The 15,053-nt window shown below is 59.5% G+C and overlaps 2 protein-coding genes across 15 annotated transcripts in view; one reads left to right on the top strand and one right to left on the bottom strand.

The window, feature by feature from the left end:
* The first annotated feature begins 2,331 nt into the window (after positions 1 to 2,331).
* CYP21A2 (cytochrome P450 family 21 subfamily A member 2) lies at positions 2,332 to 5,512 on the top strand. Of its 2 annotated transcripts, none has more exons than XM_003985958.6 (10): positions 2,332 to 2,671; positions 2,756 to 2,845; positions 2,949 to 3,103; positions 3,193 to 3,288; positions 3,402 to 3,503; positions 3,598 to 3,684; positions 3,840 to 4,040; positions 4,256 to 4,434; positions 4,513 to 4,616; positions 4,707 to 5,512. In XM_003985958.6, the coding sequence occupies exons 1-10, from the start codon at positions 2,473 to 2,475 to the stop codon at positions 4,970 to 4,972; spliced, it is 1,479 nt and encodes a 492-aa protein (XP_003986007.2). In that variant the 5' UTR covers positions 2,332 to 2,472; the 3' UTR covers positions 4,973 to 5,512. The 2 variants fall into 2 exon arrangements, with proteins under 2 accessions (XP_003986007.2, XP_044913236.1); XM_045057301.1 differs by having other exon boundaries at positions 2,529 to 2,671; positions 2,926 to 3,103.
* TNXB (tenascin XB) overlaps positions 5,002 to 15,053 on the bottom strand; it is a 57,535-nt gene continuing 47,483 nt past the window's right edge. For 9 of the 13 annotated variants that reach the window (XM_045057290.1, XM_045057293.1, XM_045057292.1 and 6 more), the window contains 18 exons: positions 13,836 to 14,159; positions 13,092 to 13,442; positions 12,208 to 12,495; positions 11,544 to 11,819; positions 10,018 to 10,305; positions 8,902 to 9,225; positions 8,267 to 8,602; positions 7,857 to 7,979; positions 7,595 to 7,738; positions 7,335 to 7,454; positions 7,088 to 7,231; positions 6,860 to 6,990; positions 6,595 to 6,727; positions 6,347 to 6,498; positions 6,150 to 6,246; positions 5,897 to 6,058; positions 5,654 to 5,817; positions 5,002 to 5,295 (listed from right to left, as the gene is read on the bottom strand). In XM_045057290.1, coding sequence (XP_044913225.1) covers positions 5,191 to 5,295; positions 5,654 to 5,817; positions 5,897 to 6,058; positions 6,150 to 6,246; positions 6,347 to 6,498; positions 6,595 to 6,727; positions 6,860 to 6,990; positions 7,088 to 7,231; positions 7,335 to 7,454; positions 7,595 to 7,738; positions 7,857 to 7,979; positions 8,267 to 8,602; positions 8,902 to 9,225; positions 10,018 to 10,305; positions 11,544 to 11,819; positions 12,208 to 12,495; positions 13,092 to 13,442; positions 13,836 to 14,159 — 3,662 coding nt within the window. In that variant the 3' untranslated portion in view covers positions 5,002 to 5,190. Of the gene's footprint in view, positions 5,296 to 5,653; positions 5,818 to 5,896; positions 6,059 to 6,149; positions 6,247 to 6,346; positions 6,499 to 6,594; positions 6,728 to 6,859; positions 6,991 to 7,087; positions 7,232 to 7,334; positions 7,455 to 7,594; positions 7,739 to 7,856; positions 7,980 to 8,266; positions 8,603 to 8,901; positions 9,226 to 10,017; positions 10,306 to 10,351; positions 10,517 to 11,543; positions 11,820 to 12,207; positions 12,496 to 13,091; positions 13,443 to 13,835; positions 14,160 to 15,053 lie in introns of those variants that run through there. The other 4 variants (XM_045057288.1, XM_045057285.1, XM_045057296.1 and 1 more) reach the window with 4 other exon arrangements.

Raw genomic sequence — 15,053 nt, forward strand, 5'->3', positions numbered from 1 at the left:
ATCTGGTCTCTTGAAAGCCTGTTGATGTTTGGTCTTGTTACCAGTGGCATTAGGTAACTTTCCCAGTGTTATGCATGTCAGTACACTAAGGAGACTGCTCTTTTACTGGATGAACCCTTCTCACCTGCCTGCCTAGCTGCCCCCTGTGTGGGGGCACCCCTTGGGTCTTCAGGGCCGACCTAGAAATCCTTCTAGAGAAATCTGCCGAGATCAGTTTTGATGGAAGCTGAGTCTGTTCAGCAGCCTGCCATTCAATCGTCCAACAGCAATTTGTGGGCCTCTCACTCCCTGCCACACCTTCCTTGTGCCAGGTCCCCATCCCCTGTGAAGTGTGTGATGCCCGGGAGCTGAATGGTCCCAAGTGGCACACAGTTGGGGCATCTGACCCGATCTGGGAGAAGTGAAGAGGGACAGGCTTCCCGGAGGAAGTGACATGTAAGTTGGGTTCCGAAGGCTGAGGAGTCAGGCAAAGAGACTGGGGGTGCACGAGGGGCATTTGAGGCAGACGGAAGAGAATATAAAAGGCCCAGAGGCCAGGGGCAGGACTGGGCACAACTGGGGGCACTGCATGTAATCCGTTATGTCTGAAGCTTGGATTTGGAGGTGGGGGCTGGTGGAGGGATGGGGCTGGCAACAATGCCATTGGTAACAAGATCAAGCGTCAACAGGCTTTCAAGATACCAGATCTCAAGTCAGTTTGTGAAGGTTTGTTCACAATCATGCCAGCTTTCCAGGTCACTGTTCTTTTGAATGGAGTCCCCTCCTATTCCATGCAACTTTGAGACGTTCTGGCCTTCTTTGGGATTTCAGAGGCTTCCTAGGGCTCTTGTCTCCATGGCCCTGTAGTTGCCCATCAGATCTCTCTTCCCAAACTAGTCAGCATGGGTGGCATAAACCCACTTATGAGAGCCAGGGATTCAGCTGCAGTTGTGGCAAAATGCAGCCTGGGTCCAGGAGGTCGACTAGGAGGAAGGGAGCAGCTATTACTGCCTGCCCAACCCTAGGAATCCCACCCCTGCCTTCTGCCTCCCGGTCCTGGGCATGGGTCCAGGCTGAGCCTGAGCCTCTTCCACCAGGACTTCCTGCAGTTACCTCTTTAAGCTGGCGGGTGGCACAGCCAGTGTCTCTACTCAGGGTCTCCAGCCACATAGCCTGTGCTCTGAGTAAAGCTCGAGGGGAGAAGGTCTAATGAGTCCTGGGTGCTGGGATCAGTTTACAGAGCCAGGGATGGGGAGTTGGGGGATGGTCTGGGCCTTAGGTCACCTCTCACCCCACCCCCACCCCAGGCAGCCTTGACGTCTCGGCACTGTCACCCCTTCGATATGCTCTCTCCCCCAAGCCCCTCCTTTGAGCCCCTCAACTGCCTCCTCACTCAAAGAAGGTGGTTCCTGATTGCTCTGCCAGGTCCCCACCCCCTATGGCAACAGCTTCCAGGAGAGGGCTGGACCCATGATCCCAGCTGTGGCTATCTGGTTCCTTCCTGGGGACTTTGGCATCTATGGGGGGCACGTTCAGTCATACCAGGAACCCTCCCTCGCCCTGGGGCTGGACCTATAACCTGTGGCCTCTGACCCTGAAGGCAGCCCCATTCTGCCTGTACCTGGGGTCACACACAGCTGGACCACAGAGAGACACCAGAGGGTGGGCGGCAGACAAGGAGGAGGGAGGAGCGACAAGTGAGGAGCTGGCCCCTCTCTTCAGCTTTTCCTTCCCCTGTCCCTGTCCTTCCAAGGCCAGTGAGGTCCCCTCTCCTGCTCTTCATTCAGTTCTCTGAGATACCACTGTGTTTGGAGAATAATTCTTATTTTTGGCTCAAGCCAGCTCTAGTTGGTCTCTCTTCCTTGCGACCAAAGAGTATATCAAGTACATAGCAAGAGCTCCAAATTGGGGGACCACATAATTCTTCATCGTCTTCAACTTTTGAGGCTGAAATACGGCACAGTGAATAATTACACTGGGACGACCCAGGCAAAGCAGGCCGCGTGGCCACCCCATCTGAAAGTTAAAAACACGCAGACCACTTTCAACTCATTTTGTTCCTCAGGCGATCCTGGACAGCATATAGGTAGGGACGGCCATTGTCTCCCCGAGACAAAGTCCGTGGCAGTAACGTGGTCCAGGGTGGGGTGGTGGTGGGCTCAGGCCAGACGAGAGGGCTCAGGCCAGAGAGTGACTACGTGTTTCTGCCTGGTTGACCTGCAGCCAGAAAACTGATTCCAGCCGTGGGAGAAAAGGTCAGGGTTGCATTTCCCTTCCTTTCTTCTTGATGGATGAGAAGCTTGCTCTTTAAAATGTGGACTCTCCAAGGCCAGGTCGACTGGTGTCTTGCCAAGACTGTGTGGGCGGGACAGTGGGCAGGGACCCGAGGGAAGGAGACCAAGGAAGCCCCAGAAGAGCCCGAGCAGTGAGGTGGATGAAGGGCCTCAAAAGCTATAAGTGGCCGCGCCAGGGCCTGTGCCTGGGTCTCTGGCCATGCTACTCCTTGGGCTGCTGCTGCTGACCGCACTGGCCGGCGCCCGCCTGCTGTGGAACAAGTGGAAGTACAGGAGCCTCCACCTCCCACCTCTTGCCCCCGGCTTCCTACACCTGCTGCAGCCCGACCTTCCCATCTATCTGCTTGGTCTGACTCAGAAACTGGGCCCTGTCTATAGGCTCCGCCTCGGGCTGCAAGGTGAGTCTGCTTCCTCCCTGGCCCCACCACGGTGGGGAGGTAGGGGCCTCTCCCTGCTGACATCTTGCTTTGGCTGTCCCCCAGATGTGGTGGTGCTGAACTCTAAGAGGACCATTGAGGAGGCCCTGATCAGGAGATGGGTAGACTTTGCTGGCAGACCCCAGATGCCCTCCTGTAAGCATCGGGGCATTTCTTGAGGGAAGTACCAGGCTGGGGGAGGCAGGAAAGGTCAGGCCTGTGGCTTCCTTGGTCAGTTCGACCCCTCCCCTACTCGCAGATAAGCTGGTATCTCAGCACTACCAGGACCTCTCACTAGGGGACTATTCCCTGCTCTGGAAGGCTCACAAGAAACTCACCCGCTCGGCCCTGCTGCTGGGCATCCGCAACTCCATGGAGCCACTGGTGGAGCAGCTGACCCAGGAGTTCTGTGAGGTGAGGCTGGACTCCCACAGGCACCCCGGGTCAGCTTCACTTCTCCCTGCAGCTCCGTGGCCCGTTTAGTTCCCGCTCCTTCTCCACAGCGCATGAGAGCCCAGGCCGGCACCCCTGTGGCCATCCAGAAGGAGTTCTCTTTCCTCACCTGCAGTGTCATCTGTTGCCTCACCTTCGGAGACAAGGTAAAGGCTCTCTTGCTCTCACCTATGTGCCTGGGCCCTTCCTTAGCCCCTCCCTGGTCCTCTCTGGTCCTGAACTGAAAGAATTGCCCCCGCCCCCCCTTTTTTTTTGGCAGGAGGACACCTTAGTACATGCCTTTCACGACAGTGTCGAAGATTTGATGAAAAGCTGGGAGCACTGGTCCATCCAAGTTTTGGACATAGTTCCCTTTCTCAGGGTGAGGAGGTGGAGCCCAGACTCCCTGGTCCTGGGAGGAAGGGCTGGGAGAGCAGGCTCCCTTGCCAGCAGCACTCTCTTGCTCCCTGCCCCAGTTCTTCCCCAACCCAGGCCTCCGGAGGCTGAAGCAGGCCTTGGAGAACAGGGACCGCATTGTAGAGAAGCAGCTGAGGCAGCACAAGGTGGGAACGCTGTGTGGACCCGGCTGCCCCCTAGCCCGCAGCCAGGGATACCACTGCCCCAGAGCGAGGCGTCCCACCAGTCCTGGACCCGTTGCCCCCCTGAGACTCCTCTCCCCAAGCCAGGCACTCAGGCCGGTTTGCCTTCCCCCCCACAGGACAGCATGGTGGCAGGCCAGTGGAGGGACATGACCGACTACATGCTCCAAGGGATGGGGAAGCCAAAAGTGGAAAAGGGCCATGGACGGCTCCTTGAAGGACACGTGCATATGTCTGTGGTGGACCTTTTCATTGGTGGCACTGAGACCACGGCGACCACCCTCTCCTGGGCTGTGGCGTTCTTGCTTCACCACCCTGAGGTGCACCCTGGGGGCAGTCCGGCCGGGGCCACAGGAACTCAGCCCCCGGGGCGCCCACGCAGACTCTGTTCACCCAGGGGGCGGTTTCTCCTAGCTGGCAGGAAGGTTCCACTGGGTTGCTTCAGGGAGCGGCCGGAGCCTGGGAGGCCGGGCGGCTGTGGGTCAGCTAGCACAAGGTTCTGGCCCCAGACACCAGGCTTGCTCCCATTTCTCAGATTCAGCAGCGACTGCAGGAGGAGCTGGACTGTGAACTGGGCCCTGGGGCTTCAGGCTCCCGAGTCCCGCTCAAAGACCCTTCACGGCTGCCCTTGCTCACCGCCACCATCGCTGAAGTGCTGCGCCTGCGGCCTGTTGTGCCCCTGGCCCTGCCTCACCGCACCACGCGGCATAGCAGGTGACTTCCGAGAGCTGAGGATGCATGGGATGGAAAGGGGGAAATCGTGGCGGGTCTCTAACTCCACCCTCTCCTCAGCATCTTAGGCTACGACATCCCCGAGGGCACGGTTGTCATCCCCAACCTGCAAGGCGCCCACTTGGACGACACAGTCTGGGAGCAGCCACATGAGTTCCGGCCGGGTGTGTGGCGGGGAGGTCGCCCGTGGCGTGGGGGTGGCAGAGGCTAGTCCCGGCGGCTACCGAACCCTGGGTCTGTCCTTCTGCCCACAGATCGTTTCCTGGTCCCAGGCGCCAGCCCGAGAGTGCTGGCCTTTGGCTGCGGAGCGCGAGTGTGCCTGGGCGAGCCGCTGGCACGCCTTGAGCTCTTTGTGGTGCTGGCGCGGCTGCTCCACGCCTTCACGCTGCTGCCCCCCACGGGCCCGCTGCCCTCTCTGCGACCCAGGTCCCACTGTGGCATCAACCTCACAATGCAGCCTTTCCAGGTGCGGCTGCAGCCCCGGGGAGCAGTGGCCCCGGGGCCGAGCCAGCACCAGTGACAGGGCAGGATGCACGCTGGACACATGCCTCAGTTTCTCCTTTTATTACTCCCGTACAAACCCCTTCCCTCCCCCCCTGTAAACATGGTGCTGTGAGATCGCTGACGGAGAAGGCTCCCTCCGGTGGCTGGAGAGTGAAGGTGGCCCCTGGCTCTTCTCTCAGCGCGACCCCTCAGTGCTCGGCAGTCATACTGGGGCGCCGGAGAGGTGAGCAGTGGTCAGCCTTCCCGGGCCGCTGGGGGCCGGTAGCTTCTTGGTCTCAGCTTCATTTCCGTGAAGGGTACAGAGAACTCGAAGCCTTTCCAGTAGTACCAGCTCACCCCCTGGGCGAGGAGTTGTTGAGACGGAGTCAAAGGCAGACATCCCATTGGCTGCCACCACCCCCTTCTCCCCCCGCCCCTCCGGGGAGATGGTTCCCAGAAGTCAATCGCCCTTCCTCTCCCCCACCCGCTTCAGTGATCCTCAACCGCAAAGACTGAGGCTTAATCTGGGCTGGCCCTTCACACCCAATAAAGCGTGCTCATTTCCCCCTTCAGATAACTTGGTGAGATTGGCATCATTCTTCCATTTCACAGATGAGGGCCCTGAGGCGCCAAGCGGCTCGGTAACTTGTCCTGCCACACCCCAGCAGGTTGGGCCCCAACCCACTCCCCGCTCTGGGCTGCCTCCCAGGACCCTCACCTGGTGGTCCACTGTGCTCCCATAGAGCCCGTTGAGGTTGGCATAGTGGCAGTTCCTGTACCACCAGGCGCCGCGGTACGAGACGGCGCAGGAGATGAGCAAGTTGTTGGGGTCTCGATCACGGGCAGAAAAGACACTGCCGCTGTGGTAGCTCATGGAGTCCCCTGCACAGGTGTAGAAGGAGCAGTGAGGGCCTCCCCTCCCCCTGCCCCACCTTCCGCGGCCCCCAGGCCCACCCCTCACCTGCTGTGCCATGGTAGCCCTCCAGATGGAGGCGGTAGTACTCGGGAGCAGAGTCTACTCGGAAAGAGTCGTACTGCGCAAACACGGCCTCGTCCCCAGCCCGCAGGTCCACGCGCATGGAGTAGTCGCCGGCTTTTGTCAAGCTGTGCAGGGCCTCGTTGCCTGGGGGTAAGGGAGAGTGCTCTCATCAGGGTTCTGGTGCCCACAGGGCCTCCACCCCTTCCCCGGTCCCCAATCCCTATGAGGCACTGACCCAGCCAGAACTCCCCAGAGATGTTCCCAAAGCCATGGGCATAGTCCTCCCAGTCCCTCCAGAAGTCAGTCTGTCCGTCCATGCGGCGCTGGAACACCTGGGAAGCAGGGAAGCAGGTGGAGGCACCGTCAGCCTACGGCTCCTGACTCAGCAGCCCCCGCCCCGTGCAGAGCCTCGGGGGCCCGTCTGCCACCCACCAGCCAGCCGCCCCCGTCGGTCTCCATGTCACAAAACACATTCAGGGGCCGCTCGCGGTTGCCATTGAGGAAGATGGTGGTGGCCCTTGAGGTGCTGGCTCCGTTCTGCATCTCTTCCCCACAGTCCCGAGGGAAGGGAATCCGGAGTCCACCTGAGAAGAGGAGAATGAGGGGCCGAGTCCTCTTCCCAAACCCTAGACCCCTGCTGCCTGCTCAGCCCCTGACCTTAGGTCCCAGTGCCCAAATACCGGTGGTGAAGGAGGTGGACACGGGCGGTGTGAGGCTCTCGCCCCACATAGCTCGGAGCCACACGCTGTACGGAGTGGAGGGAAAGAGGCCCAGGAGCTGGTGAGAGGTGACCCCTCCTGGGAGCAGGATCTCCTGTGGGACACACAGGGAGCAGGTCAGGGGAGAGGGAGGTGGAGCCCCACTGGGAGAAGCAGAGGAGGGGGCAGTACCTCCTAGAGGGGGGCCCGGGAGGGGAGTCGGCCAGTGAGGGAGGGGTGGGGGCACCTGGGTCTGTCCACCAGGGGTGTTGAAACTGAGCAGGTAGCTAGTCGGCGGGACTTGGGGCTCAGTCCAAGTGAGCAGGGCCGTGCGGGGGGTCACTTCCTTGGCCTCCAAGTCTTGGGGCGCCTCCAACCCTGGGAGGGGAAGGTGGGAACAGAAGATGGAGACGAGGCCCATCCTAGCTCCCCTGGACCTTCCCTCCCCCTGTCACGCACACCTCACAGGCCGTACCTGTGGTGAAGGTGATGCTGGCCGGGGAGGTGAAGTTGGGGCCCCGAAGACCCCGTACCGTCGCCGTGTAGTTGGTGTGGAGCACAAGGCCACCCAGAGGGTAGTCCACAGCACTGCCAGGGGTTGAGCCCTGCAGTGGGGGGGCTGGGAGTGGGGGTGAGCATCAGCATCTGTCCCCTTCGTGCCCTGCCAGAGCCCCTCTCCCCACCCTCAGCGAGTCTTCTCCAGAGGCCTCAGCCTCGCTCACCCCCTGGGGCTGTGACACGGACGTCATATGTGTCCACAGGGGTCTGGGGGGGCTGCCAGTGCAGCAGAGCGGATCCCTCCGTCAAGTTCAGTGCACGAAGCTGGGTGGGGCCGTCAGGAACTGGGAGAAGGGAGGGGGCTCAGAGCTGTCCCCTGCTCCTCTCCCCACCCCTCACCTTCCCAAGCTCTGCTGGCCTCACCCCCTTTTCCCTCCCCCTTCATTCTCCCCCTACCTCCCGCCCGGGTCTCAGTCCATCCTACCTGTGGTGAGGAAGCCTGTGAGTGGCTCGCTCTCCTCAAAGCCACGGACGGAGACCACCGTCACCTCGTAGTGAGAGCCTGGGATCAGCTCCTTGAGTTTCTGGGTCCGGGCTCGGCCATCCACCTGCACGCTCTGTGGCTCCCCTGCAAACATGTCGGGCTTGGATGTTTGCCCAGGGAATCAAGGAAGGGCTGCAGGGTTGTTAGAGTGCAGGGAGCAGGAGAAATGAGGGCAGGTGAGGACATGGCAAAAGGGTGTCACCTCCGTCTGCCAGCTGGTAGGAAACTTTGAAACTGTCCACTCTGGATGGTGGAGGCGTCCAGCTGACCAGGGCCGAAGTTTCCCTGATTTCGCTGAATTGAAGGTCACGGGGGCTTTCCAGAACTGAGGGGGGTGGGTGCCAAGGAGTGGCAGTGAGGGCACGGGGCAGGGGGCCTCTGGCCCCAGGATCCGCACCCCTTCTTCCAAGGCCCCAGTGGCTCCAGACTTGCTCACCACCACCCCTTTCCTCTAGATCTAGAAGAGGAAGTCTCTGTAGATTCCTCCAAGCCTTCCACCACTCACTGACCTTCCCTCTGGCTGAGGCACTAGGTCCCACCCTACAGAGTACAATGACTCCCCACCCCACACTTTGGGGCAGCACGCGAACGTGCCCAACGTAGGGGCCTTACCTGGGCTAAGGGTGCGGGCCGTGCCCTGGATGCTGTCGGCCTTGTGGGGCCCACGCAGCCCATACAACGTAAGGGTGTATAGGGTCCCTGGACGCAGGTCCCGTAGCACCGCTGAGCGCCGTGTCCCTGGTACCATCAGCTCCCTCTGCAGCAGGGGACGCAGGTGGGGCTCCAGAGTGCTTGGTGATGGGACCCCAAAGCGGAGCAGGAAGGAGTCAAAGGCCCCAGATGGGGCCTCCCAGTTGAGTCGCAGCGAACTGGTGGTCACATCAGTCACCGACAGGTGGGACAGGCGGGGCCCCGGCTCCCCTGGGGTCTGGCCGGCAGGAGCAGGCCCTGCACAGAGTGGGTGGGAGACAGAAGCACACCACCTCGGTGGCCTGGGGCAGTCTCTTCTACCACCCCACCACGGCCTCCCGTTTCCCATCTGCGAAATGGAGCTAATGTGGGGCTGGCACTGACAGGTGGGACCCACAGTGAGCACGCGTGTGTAGAGCCAAGGACTGCTAGTGCACGCCTTCCTCCCTCTATAGTACCCTGCTTATGTGTCACCACCTCTGGGCACCCCCTTTAGCCCTTTCAGTCCCAGACTAGAGGTGGGGAGGCCTAGATACAGGGCCCTCAACCGGCAGTACCTGTGGTGCCCTCAGCTGAGATGGGCCCCAGGCGCTTCCCTTCATGGAGGCCATAGAGGAAGAACCTGTAGGAGGTGCTGGGCTCCAGGCCCGACACTAGGACCTTGTTCTGGTTGCCATCCACGAGCAAGGCCTGGGGCTGCCCATCCGTGTCCTGATACTGAACCACGAAGGAGTCAAAGGGGCCCTGAGCCACACTCCACGAGAGGTGCAGGGAGTCTGGGGTTATGTCGCTCACTGCCAGTGTCCTTAGCTGGGGCCCTTCAGGGTGCTCGGGGGCCTCTGTGGCTGGGTGCCAGGGGGCTGGCGTGTCCTCTTCTGGGGCTGTGTGGAAGAAGCCCAGGGGAGATGCTGAGCAGGGGTGACTGAGGCTCTTCTGGCACCTTCCTTCTCTTGACTCTGTCATTTCCCTGCCACCCCTGGGCCTCTCTGAGGCAGCACTGTGGCCCCATTACCCTCTGTTGGCTCCCTTGCAGTGTCTGAATCAGGGGCTTGCTTCCCCTTTTCTACCTTTGTGTCTTCTCACGCCTCAAGATGTCTGCACAGCCTGCTCCCTCCCCACCCTCCCTGGGTGCCTAGGCTGATGGTCTGCGGTAGGAATAGCTGCTCACTCCCTGAGCTCGGGGCACATGGTCCTCCTGAGAAAAGCTGAGGAAGTTGCTGGCTGGTGAGCCAGAAAGGCAAATCACGCCCGCCATGTTGGGCCCAAGTGCCCCGTCCTGCTGACCTGAGCTGCGTGTTAGTAACTCCCGAGGAGGAGCCTGCTCCATCATGGCAGCCACTTCTACGGGTTGCTATGCCCCTTGCCTACTTTCTGTTCCAGTTATTTTCCATTTGACAAAAAGTGCTCCTGACTCACCCACAGGAGGGGTCTGCCCCTATCTGGCAAGGCCACCCTGCGGGGAGGAAAGAGCTGCCTCAATAGAGTGATGGGGCACAGCTGGCGGCGCTGAGCAGGGTGGGGGCCGGGACGCTGGGGACCGCTGCCAGGGCCTTTCCTCACGCCTGCCCTGGTTCCAGCTTTTGATGGGCTCCTTGGTTACCATCAGAGCTGGCCCCACTGCATTTGCGTTCCTCCAGAGCAGGCCTCCTTACGCCCCAGGTCCTCCTGCTCACCTGTCACTCCCAGGACGGAGATGGGGCCCAGGCGCTGTCCTCCGTGGATCCCATAGAGCAGAAACTTGTATTTCCTGCCAGGCTCCAGGCCCTCTATGGTGACTTCCCGCTGCTCTTCGGCCACAGGCACTGCCCGGGGCTGCCCAGCTGTGTCCCTGTACTGGACCACAAAGGAATCAAAGAGGCCCTGGGCCACTGTCCATGAGAGGCGCAGGGAGTCTGGGGTCTCATCTGTCACTGTCAGCTCCCCCAGGCGGGGCGGGCGCTGCTGCTCCTTCTGCAGGGGAGCTGTGGAGAGTGGGAGGAGAAACTCTTGGTCAAGAGCTGCCTTTACCCCAGCCCTGGCAACTTCGGGGAGGCATGAGGGTCTAGGAAAGGGTCCCTGCAGTGTGGCTGCAGTCTGCCCAAAGGAAGGAGAGCGAGCAGCTTGATCTCTCCTCTGGAGGCCACTGAACAAACTCCTTCCTGCGCCCACTCCCTCCTCGGCGTGATCAGGGTGCTGTAAATGCATAAAAGATCACCTTGTGAGGTAGGGTGCCTGGGGGTGTAGAGAAGGGCCTCAGTTTCCCCCTGGCTCCTAACCCCTTCAGCAGGGATGTGGCTGGAGCTGAAAAAGGCTCCCAGAGGGTATCTGGGTTGTCAGGGAGACACCCCTAAATACTAAGGGCTGGGCTGGGCAGCCAGAGCTTGGCCAGGACGTCCCCCTCTCTTGCAAGCAGCCTGGGCCGTCCTTCTACCCACTTCCCCAGCCCTGCACTAATACCACTGGACCAGGGCAGCCGGGTGGGGCAACACTGGGAGAACAAAGGGCAGAGCAGAACACAGAAGAGACCTGCCCAGGTGGGGATGGGTATTGGATGACGGGGTCAGAGGGGAAGACTGTAGTCACTCCCCATAGTGAGGGTTTGGGGAAGAGAATTATGCAGTCTGATTGTCCCAGGCCCCAAGTGACCATGTGCCCCATCCCTGTCTGGCCAGGGTGACTCATGGTCCTGGGAGTGGAGTAAGGGTCAGTGACCCACCTCCACCCTTCCTCAGGGGGCTAAGTAATGGGCACAATGACAGCAGATTTTTTCCATAGTCTTTTTGCAGCCAAATCCTTCCATATTTTCCACTTCTTGCCTCCGTTGGGACACAGGGAGGAGGATGTGATCATTTATTAAGTGCCAATAGGTATTATTATTCATAAGTATTATGCAGGTGCAGAAACTCAGGTTCAAGGGAAAGAAGTGGCTTGCCAATGGCCACAAAACTGGCAGTTGGAATTTGAACACAGGTCTGCTTGGCTCCAAAGACCGGATTTTCTTTATTACATCAGCAGTCGGTGAATGAAGGAAATAATGCATGTAAAATACTCAGAATAGTGTCTAGCATGTGACAGGGACTCAGTAAATGTTTGCTTTTGGTGTTATAAAGGCGGAAGGCAGGAGAATTAAACTGCATGGATAGGCAGGGGTTCGGGGCAGCTCTGGGGGCTTGGATAGGAGGCAGCTCTAGAAAAGGTGGGGTACAGGGCTGGGACTCACCTGTGGTGCCATCAGCAGAGATGGGGCCCAGCCGCTTCCTACCGGCCAGCCCATAGAGCAGGAACTTGTATTTCCTACTGGGCTCCAGGCCTGAGATGGTGACCTCGCGCTGGTCTGAGGCCACAGGCACCACCTGGGGCTGCCCGTCTCTGTCCTTGTACTGGACCACGAAGGAGTCAAATTCACCCTCAGGGACTGTCCATGAGAGGCTCACAGAGTCTGGGGTCAGGTCTGTCACTGTCAGCTCCCCCAGGCGGGGAGGTTTTGTGTCTGGGGCTGGAAAAGAGAGAGAGGTGTATGGGAGAGTGACAGAAATGGCGACAGAGGCAGACAGAGCTTCCTCAGGGTGCTAGAGCTGTGGGAGCTGGTTCCGGGAGCTAGAGGGAATGGCTAGGCCACATGTTAGGAAGTGGGGCGGCAGAGGAGTAGGGATAAAAGATGAGCCGAGGAAGAAAGCAGTGTCCCTCGGGATGTAGGAAAAGTAGGGAGAAGGATGAGAATGAAGGCTAAGCGGGGAGCCCTGGACCTGGATTTCACTGGACTCAGTAAATAAATAGGTCTGGAGCGTGGAGCACAGAAACAAGGAACTCTAACGGTCACCACAAGGGGGCGAAGGACACTGGGAAGGCTCCAGTGCTGAAGGTGGCCTCCAGCCTTCACTTACGGGTCTTTGCATCTGCAGCTATAGGGCCATGCCGCTTCTCATCCTGGAGTCCAAAGAGTAGGAACTTGTACTTCCGGCCGGGGGCCAGACCCGGAATGGTGATCTCGCGCAGGGGTCCACCGACAGGCACTGCCTGGGGCCGCCCCTGCACATCCTTGTACTGGACCAGGAAGGAGTCGAAGACGCCCTGGGCCACGGTCCATGAGAGGTGCACTGTGTCAGAGGTCACGGCTACCACGGCCACCTCCCCTAGGCGGGGTGCCACAGGGGGCTCTGTGGGCTGGGAGGCTGGAACAGAGCAGAGGAGGCCGAGGGGTCACTGGCAGGACCCTTCAAAAGAGAGAGAGGGACTGCCTTGCTCAGGCTATGAAATGAATGTTTTGTAGTGGGTACTTCTAGAGTGCTTAATGTGTCCCAGGCATTGCTATTAGCAGCTCAGAGTAGCCTCACACAACAACGTGGGTGCCAATATCATTATCATGCCAATTTTGTGTGGCTCTGCAGCACAGAGAAGTTAAGAAATGTTTGTGAATTCACACAATTAATACGTTCAGAGCAGGATTCAAACCCAGAGACCCTGGTTGTGCAGCCACATTCTGAGTCACTAAAACACCCAGCCAGGGAGCTTGAGGAAGCCATACAGGAAAAACTAAGCAAGTCTGAGGTTCCGTATCAGGGAACTTATGAGGTAAAACTTATAAGCACAGGGTACATGCCTACTGACCCTAAACACAGTCTCTATCATCCTCATTCAATGAAAGCATGAGGCAGGATCACCAGCACCATATGAGGAAAGAGAGGGGCCTAAAGGACCATTTGTGAGGAGTGCTGATCTCTAAAGGGAGAAATCAAGAGAGCAAAGAAAGGCCCCAGCTCTCACTCACCAGTCACGCCCACAGTGGACACGGGGCCCCAGCGCTGCCCCCTGTGCAGGCCATACAGGTGCATCTTGTACTTGCGCCCCGGCTCCAGGCCCCCGACGGTGACCTCACTCTCCTCACCCCTGACACGCACCACCTGGGGCCGCCCGTCCCTGTCCTTGTACTGGACAGTGAAAGAGTCGAAGTGGCCCTGGGGGACGGTCCACGAGAGGCTCAGCGAGTCTGGAGATGATCCTGTCACTGTCAGCTCCCCCAGCAGGGGCTCCTCGGGGGACTCTGGGGCCTCCGTGCTGGGCTCTGTGGGGCTGGGGGTCTCTTCCACCTCAGTAGAGGTTGGGGTCTCTTCCTCTGCAGCTGAAAAGGAGACACACAGAAAGGATGAGGCAGGATCCCCAAGAGATGTCCTTGGATCTTAGGAGAATGGAGAGCTGTGACCATGTTTGGGGGCCCCAAATTCAGTTCAGAGAAGCCCATGCTTGGGGCTGGCTGGGCTTGCTCAGCTGAAATCTCACAAACATGCAGGAGAGTCTCCAGGATCAGCTGTGGGGAACCCTAGAGACCCACCAGCACAGCTCATGGAGGCCCTTCTCTGCCCAGGAGGACCCCTTGGTCCCCAAGGGGAGGCACAAAGGGCACCATGGCTCAGCCTCCAGCTAAGGGACCTCCTGCACCCCACTCACCCATCACCTGAGAGAGGTGACCCCCCCCCCAGCTGGCCCCACCCTGGGGCTTCCACCGTCCACTCACCCGTCACCCCAAAGGCAGAGACAGGGCCCATGCGTTGGCCACCGTGGAAGCCATACAGGTTCATCTTGTACTTGTGGTCTGGCTCCAGGCCTGAGATGGTGACCTGGTCCTCATTCCCTGGCACCCTGACCGCCTTGGGCTGCCCATCCCCGTTCTTGTACTGGACCAGGAAGTGGTCAAACTGGCCCTCGGGGACAGTCCAGGAGAGGTGCAGGGAGTCGGGGGTGGCGTCTGTCACTGCCAGCTGCCCCAGCCGTGGCTTCATGGGAGGCTCAAGGGCCATGGTGGATGGGGCTTGGGTGGTCATGGCTTCATATTCTGGAGCTGCACAGAGACACACAAGGACAGGTGAGGACAGGCAGGCAGGTCAGAGTATAAGCAGGTGTATTACAAACATAAGAGAATGAGGAACACAGCATCGCTGGCCACAGTGGCTCTAACTCATCTACTCTTCCCAGTCCCTCAATGTTGGCCTTCTCTGCCCCTTACCCTCATCTCGCCCTGCCCTCACCCACCCCTACCCACACCCTGCCACCTCTCCCAGTTTTTCCTGCACCCACCTCCCCTGCACACTGTGCCCTGGGCCTCCCTCCACTGGGGTCTCCTTGGCACCTCACTCCCTTTAGCTCATGTTGAGTGCTCCCAAACAGCTCAGAACCCCCTTCCCCAACTGGAAGCCTGGAATCTTCCTGGATCTGTTCCTGTCCCCAGCTGCCATCAGACTCAACAGTGTGCAACTCACTCTCAAGTTCCTCCTGGGTCTCCTCACTCCCCACACCTGCAGCACCACCAGCCTGGCTTGCCTCACCTGCACTCTCCCAACACCGTTGCCTCTCACCTGAATATCCACGTCCCTACTGGGCTCCCTGCCTCCCTGTCCCACCCGTTCCTCACAGGGGGCCTGGATGAGCCTTTCAGTGCACATTTGATGGTGTCAGCCTTAGCTTAACTATGCAACAACCCTCTCTATCCCCGGGAGAAATCCCTGGCTTCTGAGCTGCTCCTACCACCCAACCCCATCTCAAGACTCTCTTTCCAACTCAGAAGATCTCACACAAAATCCTCTTGGTCCCTGTCATGGGCCACTAGTTTCCAGTCCTTGGCACCAGCTATGATGTGGATCTGACTCCAACACTGTCAACAAGCTAACTTCTGCCCAACTTCGGTTCTCAGCTGTCCCGTGGACTCCCGCAGGCAGGCTGGCTTAGCCATGCTCCC

Source organism: Felis catus, chromosome B2 (assembly GCF_018350175.1).
Source record: "Felis catus isolate Fca126 chromosome B2, F.catus_Fca126_mat1.0, whole genome shotgun sequence".
Taxonomy (NCBI): domain Eukaryota; kingdom Metazoa; phylum Chordata; class Mammalia; order Carnivora; family Felidae; genus Felis; species Felis catus.

What these genes read in the sequence shown, in the direction of transcription:
- CYP21A2 (XM_003985958.6), top strand. Translation starts at nt 2,473, where the DNA reads ATGCTACTCCTTGGGCTGCTGCTGCTGACCGCACTGGCCGGCGCCCGC. An exon ending in GCCTCACCTTCGGAGACAAG is followed by an intron (nt 3,289 to 3,401) that starts GTAAAGGCTCTC and finishes TTTTTTTGGCAG; the next exon opens with GAGGACACCTTAGTACATGC. An exon ending in CGCACCACGCGGCATAGCAG is followed by an intron (nt 4,435 to 4,512) that starts GTGACTTCCGAG and finishes CCCTCTCCTCAG; the next exon opens with CATCTTAGGCTACGACATCC.